A 17204-nucleotide genomic window follows, 5' to 3' on the forward strand; every position below is an offset into this window, starting at 1 on the left:
CTAAAGGAAAGGAGTCCTTGGAGGTGTCATGTAATAATAATAATTATTATTATTATTGAGAAGAATGGAGGTAGAGATTATAGAACTTTGTAAAAATTAGAAATTTTTATTATCAAATCAAAACTTTGTTGTTGCACTTTTGGATGAACTTGATTTTTAGATTTATGTGTGTCAACTAGATACTGTTGAATAGTAGGGTAATATTACACATACTTTAAGAGTGGCAAGAATGCAGAATTTGATTTCAGCTTTTGAAAGGAAAATCTTTAAAGAAATATTTGGACCAGTGAATGATAATTGTCTCTGGAGAATCAGATACAACCATGAGTTATATCAACTTTATAATGAACCCACAATATCCTTTGTAATCAAGTTCAAAAAGTTGCAGTGGGCAAGATATGTTTTTGTATGGAAAATGACAGTATTCTTATGAAGACAATCAATAGTAAAATTATTGGTAAAAGACCAAAAAGAAAACCTAGAACAAGATGGATAGACATGATTAGTGAAGATAGCAACATCATACTACAGTGTCCAAACTGGAGAAGTAAAGTTCTGGACAGAGAGAGTTGGAGACAACAAATCCTTGATTTGGGTGTAGAGCCATAAGAAGAAGAAGTGCACAAACTCTTAAAATAGATGGGTTAACCATCCATAAGTTGAAGAAGTTGATCAATTTAAAATATAGGCAACAGCTTTAATAAAGATGGAAAATCAAGACAGGATATTAGAACAAAAATTGCAAAAGCAACAACAGCACTCCAAAAACTAAAACTGCTATGGACAGATAGTAAGTGTACATTACAAACAGATTATACTTAATGACACACTAGTTAATTCAGTATTTCTATATGGAAGTGTATTTCTATATGGAAGTGAAACTTGGACTCTCTTAAAGGAAGATGAAATGAGATTGCTGGCATTTGAAATGAGGTATTATAGTTGCCCATTGCTAAAGATGCCATACAAATTTTGAAGTAAACAAAGAATCAGTTCTTTCACTAGTCCAAGAGATAACAAAGATTTGAAGGAAACAATTCATCTAGCTTGGTCATATCAGCAGATCTAATGGTTTCCCAATAACAGTTCTTGAAGAACTTATTCCTGGAACTTGAAAAAGAGGCAGACCTGGAATAAACTGGATAGACAATATATATATATATATATATATATATATTAAAAAAAAAAACTGGACAAGTTCTTCAGTTACAAAGCTGAAAGCTAAATGTCAATTGAGGATTGACATTTAGCTTTCACACATTGACATGAGTGGAAGATTTCTGTGAGGAATATTTCCTGATATCTACTCAACAGTCCTATTGTGGAATATGGGAAGAAGAAGTACACAGGTTGAAATCTCTCATAGTTATTCAGAATTTTGTTTAAGCATGTCATTTCAGTTTTATGTATATGTAATGAAATAGTTTAATTTGCTTTTTTCCAGTCTAATAATACTTTATATTTTTATATTAGGAAATACCTTAAAATTTTCCTTGTTGGAACGGTTAGAATCGTTGGAATCCAGATTAAAATTTACAAATGAAGAATCCAGCTTAAATTCAAGAGAAATTCGTGAAGTATGTTTTTTTTATATACTTCTCTTTTCCTATTCTGATTTTCTACATGAAATTAAATTTAAACATAGTAATATTAGAAAGTCATGAATTTTCTAAAAGTCAGTTTGTTACTTGTGTTTGTTTTTTATGGTCCTTTATTATTATTATTATTACTACTTAGAATCTCTATGGAGTTACAGGACTCACTGCAGGAGGCTCATCTTAGACAATACACATTCTTTCATACTATTCCTTAAATTCATTTACTACATATGCCTTCAGTAAATACATTGTCAGGCAGTGTATTTCATAGCTTAACTACCTCTGTGCAAAAAGCCATTTCTTGCCCTCTTCTCACCAATTCCATTTGCAGCTTGTAGGGATGATCCCTTGTTCTACCATAGGAAGGATCATTTCTTTAGTATCAATCCAACTACAAGATTGTTACTAGTTTATGTCTCACTTACATCACATCACTGCTTCATCCTTCCACCAAACTTTGCAGTTTGCATGCCCTCTGTCTCTTCTCATAACTAATATAGTACAGCCCTGATATAATTTTAATTATTTGCCTCTGTACCCTCTCTAAGGTTTATTTTATCCCTTTCAAATCCAGATAACCAGATTTGAGCACAATAATCCAAATGTTGTCTGATCCAAGTTTTATACAATGGAATCAGTACTCTTTATATCTCAGATGAACGATATCCTAATAATTATCAATTAGACAGCCAGTACCCAATCCACTTCACTAATATAATATTAGTGAAGTGGATTGGGTACTGGCACTGGCATTGGATTCAGCAGTATATGCTATAATCTAAATAACAGTTTACCATGTGAACCATGTCAAATATCTTTGCAAAAAAAATAATAATAAATAAAATAAAAAGGCAATACATTCCTTCCCATCATAAACTGTTCTTGTCACACTATTATAAAAGGTAGTCAGATTAGTGAAACAAGAACACCCCTTAACAGATCCATACTTACTTCGCAGATAACATTCCCCTTATCTTCCCAGTTTTTTTTATACACTCTCTCTCTCACTAATTTTTCCAAAATCTTAACAACTACAAAAGAAATATAAACTCATCTATATTCTAACATTACCATTATACCACCATATTTATGCAATGACACTAACTTACTCTCATCCCACTAACTGGGAATCTTTCTCCTTAGCCAAACAGCCAGATCAATCGAACTATCAATTTCTTAGCACAATTTCTTACATGACAAAATCCCATCACTTTCTATTGCCTTTTTGACTTCCAGAGTACTTACTTACCTTCTGAACATCTGCTTTTGTTGGTTGCAATTTTTCTGTTGTCATCACTTGCCTTCACATCATTACCACTCTGCTTTTCTTTCTCTCAACCCTAAAAATACATTATCCCTTATATTCTTTTCCTGGAACTCTGTTCTCTTCTATCAACAAGATCTTGTTAATAACTAATTTTTGGATAGGCAAACTAACTAGTACCCCCAAAAAACTCTTTCTTATGCCTTCTAGCATTAGCATACATGAATTGCAATATTCCCTTCAGCCCATGGTATTGCTTATGTTTGTTAATGGCTGTCCCAATCAGATTTGAGACCTGAGAAACTACATTCAGCATCATTTGATCTCTCTCTCTCTCCCATTTTTGTGCACCTTAAGCATACACATGCTTATTTATCCCATTCCCTTGCTCCTGCTAACAGCCATGTTGTTTCCAATCATATCACACAGGAATGCAGTGAATGTACTGCAGCTAGATGCCATAAAGCTTGCACTAGAACACAAATGAGAAATGCAGCCAAAAATATACACCCATACTTTGAACTCTTTAACAACCCTTGTTTTATAATCTGCATCTGGTACTATCTCAATTACAACAATTATTTTACCAAATAAAAAAAAAAAAACTTCATTTGTTTGTGTGAATTCCAAACAACATTAAACTCACAGGAAATGTAACTGTAAATGCATTACTGTCAGCTGAGATTTTCTCAAGTTACTGTGTCATTCTCCTATACAGACTACAGAAGAAAACCTATAAAAGAAAGTTGAATTTATAAATTAAAGATGCCAAGAAATTATATTCTTGCTTTAATCCTTTATCCAAGTGCAAGTGATCAAAGTTTGCATCTGAAGTATTTTCAGGATAGGGCAACTCATATATAGAAGCAAGTGACTTTGCATCATTTACCTTAGTATCCCATAATACAAAGCACATATCTTTGTAGACATGTATAATGCTATGCATTATGAGAAGGGTCACTACCCAGCCCAGTTTCAACCTTTATTAAGGTCTCATCAGTGGGAGCCAGACCCAGAGGTGGTGGAAGTAATGGAGAAGTCATATTTACCTATGTGAGTCGCCAAAGGGTGTCACACCTTATTATTAAAATAATCTGGATTAGAAATAGTTGTTTGAAGTTTTTCCACTTGACTATATTATAAATTAAAGATGCCAAGAAATTATATTCTTGGTTTAATCCTTTATCCAAGTGTAAGCAAACAAAGTTTAGTTTGTTTAGTCAAACTTGCTTACACTTGGATAAAGGATTAAACCAAGAATATAATTTTTTGGCATCTTTAATTTATAGTATAATCAAGTAGAAAAACTTCCAACAAAGTTGAATTTACCAATAGTAATCATCACAGAAAGATAAACAAGTCACATGAAATTATACTGATAATAAACATTGGAAGTTCACTCCTGACAAGAATGAGAGAGAGAGAGTTTTTCTTGCTAAGTTTTGAATAGCTCAGTTATTTTATACATTTTTTGTTATTGAAGGCTAATGACTTTTCCGTGTGTGTGAGCACCATAACATTTGTCTGGCCATATGTCATATTCTGGTTGAGAACCATCACTTTATTCAGGAGTCATGTATAGTACTTTCACCAGTTTAGTACCCGAGCTGATTGCCTCTGGTTCTGATATGCAATTTTGAAATTTTTACAGAAAATTAATTTGTATAATTACACCTGGTTAGAAATTTATTTATTTTTATATCTGTATGTGAATTGTTCATTTATCTATTTCTTATACTTGCTGATTTTTCTTTGTGTTAATTTTAGTATTTTTAAAACATGTTTATTTTACCTTATGTATTACCTTGAACCATTGACAGAATGCAATATATCCTTAGTCATCCGTGTGCCAGTAAAACACAAAGAACAAATTTATTCACTGACTCAGTATGTTATTTCAAAAAAAAAAAAAAAAAAAGTTCCATTCACATATAAGAAACAGCTTAATCAAAGAGTGAGTAACAGCTTAATCAATGAGTGAGTAACAGGATTGAAACTAGTTGTAATTTCCATTTTCTTATAACAAGAAAGGGGAAGAGAGAGAGAGAGAGAGAGAGAGAGAGAGATGTAGAAAGCACTTGAAATATTGCCACAAGTTACAATAACTTTTATTCAATATTTTTATCTTAATAATTAATAATAATAATTTTTATTTAATAACTGTAAATTGATCAGCCATTTTCTGTTTGCTGCTGGATGAAAGGCCTCCATCAAAGTTCTTCCTTTAGTCCTATCTTGAGCTTTTTTATGCACCGAGTTCCAATCACCTCTTTAAGCTCATCCTTTCACCTTCTTCGTTGATCTTCCTGTAGCTCTCTTTCCATCTTTGGGATACAATCCAGATATCAGCTTTGTCCATTTTTGAGTGTTACTTCTTGAAGTATGACCTGACCATTGCCATTTGTATCTTTTAATAGGCTGTTGTAATATCTCTCTCCCTTTTAAAAAAAACTATAATAAGAATAGCATTATTCCAACTCTTTGGTATTTTCTTCTGTCTAAGACAGAATGTAAAAATTTTACTTACCTTAGTCATGACAATTTCACCACCTACTTTCAGAATTCCTATTGAAAAATCATCATCACCTGGTGTCTTTCAACTAATGTTATCCATTGCATATGCTGAACTTCTTTTAAAACATCAAGACATATTTCTTCCTCTTCTGTATGAGGCATTACATTTTTGGTTTCATATTGGTTTAATCTGGTGATTATGACAACCTTAGGAGACAGCTTGGAGCTATAGCATGGAATGAGGAGTTGAGCAGTAAAGAAATAAATGTTGCTTGGGAACTGACAAAGAAATATATAACAGTATCAATATGTGAATATATTCCAAAGGCTGAATAAGGTAGGTGTAAAATGGATGAATGAGAGGCTTTAGCATGAAATCTGGAAGAAGAAGGCACTTTGAAGGCAGTATAAGATGAATAATAGTAATGATCAGTTACATGAGAAGTATAAAGAACAAGCCAGGAGAGTGACTCAATTAGTAAGGACAACAAAAGTGTAGTATGAGTAGAAATTGGCAAATCAGGCAAAGATAAACCCTAGAGAGTTTTTAGATATGTGGCAAGTAGAAGGAAGAACGATCATGGTAAGGTGATGTTAATGGATGAAAATGGTAGAATAGTAACTGCTACAGATGATAATTCTGAGGTATTCAGCGATCAATTTATAACGGTGTTTCATCCTCATCAGGATGAAATCATGAGAAACATAAGTGTAGAGAACACAGGAGATGATGGCTTAATTGTAAGTGAGCAGCAGGTATTTGAAGAAATAAATAATCTTGATATCAATAAGGTGATAGGATTTGATGACAGATCACCATATGCCTTAAAGGAATGTTCCATGGAATTGGCAGTATCATTGGCATGCCTGCCTATTAAGAGCCTTGCAACAACACAGGTTCCAAGAGAGTGGAAAGAAGGTAAAATTGTTCCACTGTATAAAGGTGGTGAAAAGGCTGTGGCTACAAATTATAGACCAATCTGTATATCTGCAGTTGTGCTGAATGTACTAGAAATTGTTAAGAAGTAGGATACAGAAACAGGTTAATAACAGCAGTATTCTCTGTGGTTATCAGCATGGGTTTGATAAAGGGTGATCATGTTTTACCAAGTTACTTAAGCATTATAACAAAGTGGCAAATGTCTTGGACAAGGGAGATGCATGTACAGTGGTATACTTAAATTTTACAAAAACTTTTGACATGCTGTTAAATAAATTGAAATGGATGGGATTGGATAACAGACTTCTGAGTTGGATCAGTAACTGGCTGTCAGATAGGTATCGGAAAGTTGTATATGGGGGTGCAGTATCCCAAAAGAGGAAGTTTGAGGACCATTGTTGTTCAGTTTGTATATTAATGATATTTGGATGGGTTTAACTGGTGATATGCAGCTGTTTGCAGATGATGCAAAATTGTGGAGAGCAATGCAGAGTCAAGTGGATGTTATGGCAGGAGGATTTGAATAGATTGCATGAATGGGCAACTAGTGGAATCATCAGTTCAATGTTGCAAAGTGTAAGGTTTTGAAATTTGGTAAACAACAATGTGATGCAAAGTATACACTTGGTGGAGAAACTTTGAAGTAGGTAGAGGAGATGAGCGATTTGGGAGTGGTGGTGTATACTGACCTGAATTTTAGGGGTTGCATTGCATAATTTGTGAACTTGTCACATCACCTAATGGCAATGATGGGGAGGACCCTGACATGCATCAATAAAGAGCTAATGTTGCCATTATAAAAGGTCTTGGTCATGCCGCATATGGATTATTATTATTATTATTCCTGATACCTCCAAGGAGTCCGGAGACTCATCGTGGGAGGACACTTACAACTGTCTCAACCACTACACCGAACCTCTACTACGAATCATCTCCATCAACGCCATCTACCACAGATTTGGTCACTGGATTTTCATGGTGAGCGTAATAGAAATGGTCAAGAGAAGATTCACAAAGGTGATCTTTGGAATGTGGACTACGAGGACAGATTATTCCATAAATAAACTAGTCAGGAGTTGTTATAAGGTTGACATGGTAGAGTTTTTTCATAGAATGGAAGAGAAGAGTAGAACTAGAGGCCATCCCTGGAAACTGTATAATGTGGGTGTGTGTGCAGAGGAGTGAGGAGAAGGTTCTTTACATGGAGAGTGGTATATGAGTGGAATGCATTGCCTGAGTGTGTTGTGAATGTAGACACATTGAATCCGTTTAAGGCATGGTTGAACAAGCTTTCTGTGCAATAGTATGTAAATCTTGAATCCTCCCTGTGATCTTGAACTGTCATCATAACTATAGATGTCCAGTCTTTAGATCGATACTGTTTTCACCAAGTCTCCAAGATTCACTCAATCCAACGATGTCCAAAAGACTAGAAGAATTACTACTGGAAGCAGTAGTAATTTTTCTAGTTTTGTTTGTCCTGTAATGATCTACAGTTATAGGCGCGCGCGCACACACACACACAAATTTTCTGTTATTAGTTCTGCTAGATTTTATGTTCTTGGTCTGCTTATAGTGTTTTTCAGGTTTCTCATCAATAGCAGACTTTCCCAAAGGATTTAAGTTTGGTTTGTCATATGGTTGAGAGAGGTGGAGGGGGGGGGGGATGCTTATATAAAGAAAATTGTGAAATCTTGCTACATCATCTAATCTAAACAGGATTGATGGATGGAAATTATTCCTTTTATGGGAAATAATACTTCTCCACAAGTTCCTGATATAATTAATTAAATTTTATTAATGATTTCTTGTTAATTAGTTATTTTATTAAGATCTTAATACATTTAGAGCATGTTATTGTATATCATGTATGTGTAAGATGACATATTTTCATTGTTGAATCTTCTGGTTTGTGTTTTAGTTGTTTAATATGTTAATATTTTAAAGTCATACACCAAAGCTGCCCTACACTAGGGCAAAAATTCTATCTTCTTCTTTCTTCTTTCTCGCAAATATTGCATTCTTTCACTATGCCTTATTCCATGTTAAACGGGGTCGGTGCACCGATCTTTAACCTTCCTCTGCTAAGTTCTCCGGTCCAGGACGTCCTTCGGACTCCATCCTTTCTCCCTAAGATCCTCTGTCACCTTATCCTCCACCTGAGCTTGGGCCTGCCTCTTTTCCTCCTTCCCTCCAACTCCATATAACTCCACTCGTTTACCAACACACTCCTCACCCTTCCTCTCTACATGTCCGAACCACCTCGGCCTACTTTCTTGTATCTTGTTGCTAATTGGTCCCACCTTAACCGTCCCTCTGATGTAGTCATTCCTTATCCTGTCCTTCTTTGTCACACCACTCATCCATCTCAACATCTGCATCTCCGCTACCTCCATCTTCTTCTCCTGTGCCTTTGTTATAGGCCACGTCTCCGTGCCATGAAGCATCACCGGCCTCACCACCATCTTATACAGCTTTCTTTTCCTCATACAACTCTCTCTCTTGTCGCACAGGACCCCACTCATCTTCCTCCAGTTCATTCAGCTGCATGTTATTCGGTTCTGTATTTCCTCATCCAGGTCACCATTCCTCTCGACGACCAACCCAAGGTACTTGAATTTCTTCCCTGAAATTAGCCTTTCACCCTGAAGTCGTATGATCATATCCTCGTCATTCCCCATTGACATATATTCAGTCTTTTCCTGGTTAATTTTCATGCCTCTCTCCTCCAATACCTTTCTCCACTCTTCCAGGGTATTTTCAAGCTTCTCTCGGGATGATTCGCATAGAACAATGTCGTCGGCAAATAGCATGTCCCATGGTGCTTCCTTCTTGACATTCTCCACTAGTACATTTATGACCAGGTCAAAGAGGTAGGGGTTCAGAACTGACCCTTGGTGTAGCCCTACGACAATGGGGAACCCTTCTGTCATGCCGACAATAGACCTTATCTCCTTCACCAACCTGACATACTTCTCCGACACCCCCCTTCTTCCTCATACACCTCCATACCTCCTGCCTGGCCATTCTGTTGTATGCCTTTTCCAGGTCTATAAACACCATGTGCTGCTCCACTTACATCTCTCTATATTTCTCCATCAATTGCCTTAGCGCAAATATCGCATCCGTTGTCCCTCTTCCTGGCATAAATCCAAACTGCTCCTCATCAATTTTCGTTTCCTGCTGTATTCTCCCTTCAATTACTCTTTCCCATATCTTCAATGTGTGTGACATCAGCTTGATCCCTCTATAGTTGCCACAGTCTTGAACATCTCCTCTTCCTTTGTAGATTGGGACGAGAATACTTTTCCTCCATTCCTCTGGTATCTTTTCCTGTTGGGCTATTTTCCTCATCAGATCCCATAACATATCCATGCCCTCACTGCCCAAACTTTTCCACACTTCCCCAGGTATCTGGTCTGCCCCCACAGCCTTTCCATTCTTCATTTTTCTCAGTACCCAATCCACTTCCTCTCTACTTATGTCTTGCACCGGTCTCTCGTTTGCCTCTCCATCCTCACACCTCTCTCTCGGATTCTCCTCATTTAGTAGTTTACGGAAATATTCTTTCCATCTTCCTCTGATTTTGTCCTCCTCTTGTAATACTACTCCTGAGGCATCCTTTATCTGCTTGACTGATGTTATGTCTTTCGAGGCCTTATCTCTGGCTTTTGTTATTCTCAACAACTGAGCTTCACCACCGTTTCTCTCCAGTTCTTCATAAACCTCATCACTCATCAACTGCCCTTGCTTTCGCCCTTGCCACAGCTCTCTTTGCATTTTTCTTCACTAATCTATATGCCTCCTTGTTGGCTCTAGTTCCGGTCATGTCCCATTTTTTCTTTGCCTCTTTCTTTTCCTTGATCTCCAACTGCACCTCCTCATTCCACCACCACCATGCCTCCTTATCCTCAGGTGGTCCCTTTCCTGATGTTATACCAAGCACCTCTTCTCCAATTTTTCTAATATTCTGACTATTAACGTCCCACCATTCTTCCACATCCTCTGGTAACTTCATTTCTTTCAATACCTTTTCTTTAAACTTATTCCTTGGGCCTTCCTCTTCCAATTTCCACCACTTTATTCTCCTCTGTATCCGCCACTTCTGTCTATTCTTCTTTTCCCCCTTTATATCACAGTCTACCACAACCACCCTGTGCTGTGCTGTGCCACTACACTTTCTCCATTAATCACTTTACAGTTTTTCACCTCCTTCAGATGTTTCCTACGGCACATAATATAGTCAATCTGACTCATTCTATCCCCGCTCTTATAGGTTATCAGATGCCCAACTCTCTTCTTGAACCACATGTTAGCTATAGCCAGATCGAAGGCCACAGCATATTCTATGATTCTTTTACCTTCTTCATTTCTTTCACCACTACTCCAACCCCCATGTTCCCTTTCTTCACCGCTTCGTCGCCTTCCTACATGCCCATTCAGATCTGCTGCGACGATCACTCTCTCACCATCAGGGATTCTCATTACTATTTGGTCATGTTCTCTCCAGAATGTCTCTTTCTCCTCCTCATCACAACCTACTTGTGGGGCGTAGCCACACACTATAGTAGCCACACTTCCTCCCATCTCAAGCTTAACGCTCATAATCCGATCATTTTTCCGGCACACCTCATAGACTCCACCCTTCAGCTCTTTATCGATGATACTTCCAACTCCATTTCTTCCCTTCTCATTCACACCGCTATAAAACAGTTTATATCCCTCCGCCAGCTCCTTTGCTTTATTGCCCTTCCACCTTGTCTCCTGCATGCACAAGATCTTCAGCTTCCTTCTTCTCATCATGTCCGATGAGATGTGGGTACGTTCATCGTACCCACATTCATCAACCCGATTCTTACTTTACACACACTCGCTTCTTTAGCCGAACCCGTCCTCGGTTCAGTAGTCCTAGCCCTCTTCTCGCAGTCCTTGGGCGACAGAACTGCGCGTCGCTTACGGGGTATGCCCTAGCCGTGGTCCTTTCTCTGTTATTCAACATTTCATCCTTGGTTTTGGCATGGTTTTTTTTATGGCCAGATGCCCTTCCTGATGCCCCCCCCACCATTTATCCGGGCTTGGGACCGGCATCGAGAAGACTAATTTGCCCTCCCCAGTGGCTGGGTTAAAATTCTGTGCTGATAAAAATTACATAAGTAAATTCCATATTAAGTTTATTTAATTAATTATCATGGCTTACATTCCAGTTTGTCAAGTTATTTAAAAAGAATGTGCAATCTGAAGTACTGTTAATATAGTTGTATATAAATAACAAAATGCTAATTTTTTACTATAATCTTATATTCTAGAATTTTAATGAGAAACAGAAATCTTTCGAGGATAAATTGGTGTTCCTTTGTCAGCATTTCATGAATGCCACATGGATCCAAGCTGATGATACAAGCTTTGTAAAAAGCACATCTCAAACTGACCTTACCTTACTTCATCTGGCAGCAGCTTTAGGATTTGGTCGATTGGTGTGCATGCTTTTACATTGGAGAGTTGAGAATCCTTCATTGATTTTGGAGTCTGAAGTTGATGCACTTAGTAGAGATAAACATGGCTGTACACCACTGGTAAGTATAAAAAAGCAGGCTGCGATAAGCTTGCATCAGAAGAATGAAATTATGATAAATTTATTCAAAAATGTGAAAATATATATACTGCATCACCATATCATATGTATAGAAAGAAAGAATTGAATTGTTCTTTGCTTGTTCCATTTTAAATCCTCAGATTGAATCTTATCCAGAGTAACAGAAACTTAACAGTATGAATTGAAAAAAAAAAAATGTTTCTTTTGTAAAACAAGAATTCAAACATCCCCTATTTTACATTGAAATATAATTGATATCATGTCATTACACAGTGCCTATACTGCTATATGACACAACTGGATATACTTCTAGAGTTGCTTTATGCCCCTGAAATAACATCTGTTCACTGTGTGTGTGAGATGTAAACTCTTTTGAAGTTTAAACTGTTCTGAGTTTAACCTTCAAATGAGATATCATATTATTAGTACTATTCCCAAGCCTCCTTGGAGTCTGAGGATTCATTGCAGAAGATCAAACACTCATATAATACCTTGCCTTGAATATATTCATTGTTGGACTACTCATTCACCAACTGCCAAGCAAAAAATTTTTCACTTCTTTACTCACATGACCTTTATACAGTTTCCAAGTATGACCTCTCATTCTCACATCATCCATTATCCTATGTAATAATTCCCTTGTATATGTTTGATAGGCTCCTCTCATCAGCTTATACATTTCAATCATATCACCCATCCTCCTCCTATCTATCATGATTTAATGATCACATTCCTTCAATCTGTCTTTGTACTCAATATTTCAAAGTCTCGAGGCCTTATATATGTTTCTGCACACTCCTTCCATGTTTGCTTATCACCAATATAGCTGAGTGACCAGATCCATGCACAAAAATCTAAATGAAGCCCAATTAATGCATTATACAGTAGAACTATCACCTCCTTATCTGTACATGTCAGTGTTCTTCACATCACAGCAGCAATTTTCTGCATAACCCTTTCCTTTTGCAATGTGTCCACTGAACTTCAGTTCCCTATCCACCAAGTTCCCTCAGATTCCTTGCCTTTTCCACCTCCTGAGACATAGTTTCTCCAACATGGTTAACCTCATTGCATCTTCTGTGGCCACAGTGCATAACTTTATATTTGTTATACTTACCAACATTGAAATGACATTCCCATTCTTCATTCTGAAGCACTAATCTGTTTAAATCCTCTTGTAACACCACATCTCAACTTCTTGACATTGCTCTTCCTAATTTAGCATCATCAGCAAACAACTGAATATCTCCTTTCATGCCATGAATTTATATTATTATCATCATCATCATCATTAGACCTCCACAAAGTCATGAGACTCCTAGTGGGAGGTCCCACTCTCAAACTATAGATTGATGAGAATGAAAGATCCAGGTGTATTCTGTCTCTAACCAGCCTCTCTAACACCTTCACCACCACTACACCTGATATATATATACACACTAATCTATAGTTTGACATTACTGACTTTGATTCTTCCTTATGCAGTGGCACTATTTTCCTTCTTTCCACTATTCTGGGAGTGGATTGGATGGGATATACATGGTTATATCCCATCCAATCCTGAATTTCTGAATTCTTGAATTACCTTATTAACATCAAGGTTACTTAATATTTTAAACACTTGAACTGTCACACTTCTGTCCCTCTTCCTAATTTTATTCTGTTCCCTATTCCTAATTATTTCATTACTGTCTTTCATTACTGAAAGACAGTAATGAAATAATTATGAATATTTCCATATATTTTCAGCAGATGTGATGTTCCATCTTCAGCAATTAAAGTCAGTCTTCTGTATCCACCTTTTCTTCTATTAGCAACATAACTGTAGAATTCTTTAGGACTTTGCTTTACTGCTTCAGACAATCTCTTTTGATGTGCGAATTTCTCTTTTCTCAGTCCTGTTGTCAGCTTCCTAGTTTGCACTTCATACTCCTCATGCTGATGAGGGATAACCTGTTCTTTATATATCCTCCGTAACATCCCTCTTTCTCAGAAGTTCCTGCAAAATTCCAGGATTCATCTATTTCACTCCCACTTTATTTATCCTCTGAACCTTAAGGAATACAATCTGATTACATTGCCATAAGTAATTGATTACTGATGGTAATGTCAGATTTCATCCTTTATCCAAGTGTAAGCACTGTGCCTGAAGTATTTTCAGGACTGGGGAAACTTGTGGCAAAGGTGGTATAACTTCTCATCACTTGCCTTAGTATCCCATAATGCAAAGCACATTTCCTTGCAGACATGTATAATGCTATGTATTTGGTTGGCAAATAAGTTCGTTCGGTTTTTCAGAGTGGAATGAAACCATTTTATTTAATATATATAATACATTACTAGTCAGTTATATATTGACTCTCTTTATCGATGACCTCTTGCCATCTGTCCACCAACTTCTTTATGCCACATTCATAAAACTCCTGAGGTTTGCTGGCAAAAAACTGATCCAAGTGTCTTTTGACAGCCTCCTCATTAGCGAAGATTTTCCCGTTCAGAGAATTCTGCAACGATCGGAATAAGTGGTAATCGGAAGGTGTCAGGTCCAATGAATATGGAGGATGCGGCAAAACATCCCAGCCAAGATGTAACAATTTACTCTGGGTTATTAATGATGTTTGGGATCTGGCGTTGTCATGGTGAAAGACAACTCCTTTCCGATTTGCCAATTCAGGACATTTTGTGCTAATTGTACAGGCCAGTCGCATTAACTGTGAGATAGACAGTTGAATCAATCGTTCTGCCTGACGGTTACACCTCTTAGTGGGATAATGATCTTCTTTGGGTGCCATCTCGCTTTCGAGGTTGTTTGCAGCGGTTCGCTCTTGTGCCCTTCATGATCTTTTATGTACCACGTTATCGTACATGGCCCATTTTTCATCTCCCGTAATCATCTGCTTCAAAAATAGGTCATTTTCTTGGCGACGTCACAGCGAATCACAGATGGATATGCGAGCAGTCATATTGGCCTCAGTCAATTCATGCAGCACCCAAATATTGAGTTTTGAAACATATCCCAGCTTGTACAAATGGTTTTAAACGCTTGTATGGGATATGTTCAGTACTGCAGCAATCTCCCACACTGTTTGTGATGGATTTTTGTCGACGATATCCTTCACAACACTTGAATCAACCTCGGTCCGGCATGAGGCGCATCACTGACATCGAAATCTCCAGAACAGAATTTATGCAAACCACTTTTGGCATATGCGTTCTGTTAAGGCACCATCCCCATATATGCTGCATATTTTTTTATTGGCCTCCACAGCTTGTTTACCTTTTTTGAAATAAAAAAGCAAAATATGCCGGTAATGTACATTATTTCCTTCAATTTCTAAAAAGATGTTACACACATGCAACTGAAGTAGGCTGAACAAAAATTCACTTAAAGGTTATGTGAAATGTCACCTTTCAACTGCGCAATAGCGACAGGCAAAGCGGCGTAAACTTGTACTAACGCATAAACTGAACGGACTTATTTGCCAACCCAATATTAAGGGAAAGGTCACTACCAAGACCGGTTTTGACCTTTATTGAGGTCTCATCAGTGGGAGCCAGACCCAGAGGCGGTGATAGTAATGGAGAAGTCATATTTCCATATATAAGTTGCCAAAAGGTCTCACACCTTATTATTAAAATTCTCTGGATTAGAGATAGTTGATGGAAGTTTTTTCACTTGGCTATGCTACCAATTATATATTTGGTTTAATCCTTTATCTAAGTGTAAGCAAAGGTAGTATAACTTCTCATCACTTGCCTTAGTAACTCATAATGCAAAGCGCATCTCCTTGCATTAAGGAAAGGGTCACTAGCCAGACTAGTTTTGACCTTTATTGAGGTCTCATCAGTGGGAGCCAGAAGAGTGATTAAGTTAGTAAGGAAAACAGTTTTGAAGTATGAGCAGAAATTGGAAAATCAGGTTAAGAAAAACCCCACAAAGTTTTTAGATATGTGACAAGTAGAAGGAAGAATGATCATGATATGATGTTAATGGATGAAAATTGTAGAATGGTAACCATTGCAGAAGACATTGTTGAGATATTCAGCAATCAATCAATTTATAAGGGTGTTTCATCCTGATCAGGATGGAATCATGAGGAACTTAATTAAAGAGGACATAGGAGAGGATGGCTTAATTGTTAGCAAGCAGGAATTATTTGAGGAAATAAATAACCATGATGTCAATAAGGTTAAGGTGCATGCCTGTTTAATAAGAGTGTTACATTTACACAGGTTCCAAGGGTGTGGAAAGGGGGGTAAAATTGTTCCACTGCATAAAGGTGGTGATGAGACTGTGGCTATGAATTATAGGAAAATCTGTATATCTGGAGTTGTGCTGAATATACTAGAGGTTGGTGAAAAGTAGAATACAGAAACAGGTTGATAACAGCAATAATCTCTTAGGTTATTATTATTATTATTATTATTACGGGCAACTCCAGGGAGTCATTAGACTCATCGAGGGAGGCCCCAAATCATTTTCATTACAACTATTCGACATTCATACAGTATTTATCATACCTCGCCTTAAACTCATTCACTGTCACAGCATCCACCACAGACTCAGGGAGCGCATTCCACTCATTCACTACTCTAAAAGTAAAGAACCCAGCTCTAACACCTTTACTAACCACACTTTTGCCCAGTTTCCATGGATGTCCCCTAGTCCTCCCACAACCAGCCCTGTTCTCAAAAATATCTTCTGAATTAATTTTATAGAAACCCTTCAGTAATTTGAATGTCTCAATCATATCTCCCCTCCTCTGCCTATCAACCAATTTTTGCAACCCACAAATCCTCAACCTGTTCTCATACGGTTCATTCCACAGACCTGCTATCATCTTGGTCACTCGCCTCTGGATCCTCTCCACCTCCTCCCCATCAAGAAGAAACCTAGGTGACCAAATCTGAGCACAGTAGTCGAGATGAGGTCTTATCAAGGCTCGATACAGAGGAACAATAACCTGCTTGTCTCTGCTTGTCAATGTATTCTTCAGCAACCAAGTGATTTGATGAGCTGATTTGGCCACTTTTGCAATGTGTCCCCTAAATTTCAATTCCTTATCCACCAACACTCCTAAATCTCGTGCCTCATCAATTTCCTGGAGCACGGTTCCACCAATGCAGTAAACTGCCTCCCATCTTTTCACCCCAAAATGCATAACCTTACATTTTGCCACATTAAATTGACATCCATTCTCCCTAGCCCAGACCTCCAATCTATCCAAATCATCCTGCAAAATTTTGACGTCATCTGCATTCACTATTGCCCTACCCAACTTCGCATCATCTGCA

General features: G+C 37.4%; 1 protein-coding gene across 3 annotated transcripts in view; it reads left to right on the forward strand.

The window, feature by feature from the left end:
- LOC150107659 (calmodulin-binding transcription activator 2-like) overlaps positions 1-17204 on the forward strand; it is a 790456-nt gene that overhangs the window by 596684 nt on the left and 176568 nt on the right. For all 3 annotated transcript variants that reach the window (XM_090391992.1, XM_090391993.1, XM_090391994.1), the window contains 2 exons: positions 1474-1577; positions 11623-11889. In XM_090391992.1, coding sequence (XP_090248118.1) covers positions 1474-1577; positions 11623-11889 — 371 coding nt within the window. The remainder of the gene's footprint in view (positions 1-1473; positions 1578-11622; positions 11890-17204) is intronic.

The sequence above is a fragment of the Typopeltis vanoorti genome, chromosome 4 (assembly GCF_054136105.1).
Source record: "Typopeltis vanoorti isolate ZY-2024b chromosome 4, IOZ_Tvanoo_1.0, whole genome shotgun sequence".
Lineage (NCBI taxonomy): Eukaryota > Metazoa > Arthropoda > Arachnida > Uropygi > Thelyphonidae > Typopeltis > Typopeltis vanoorti.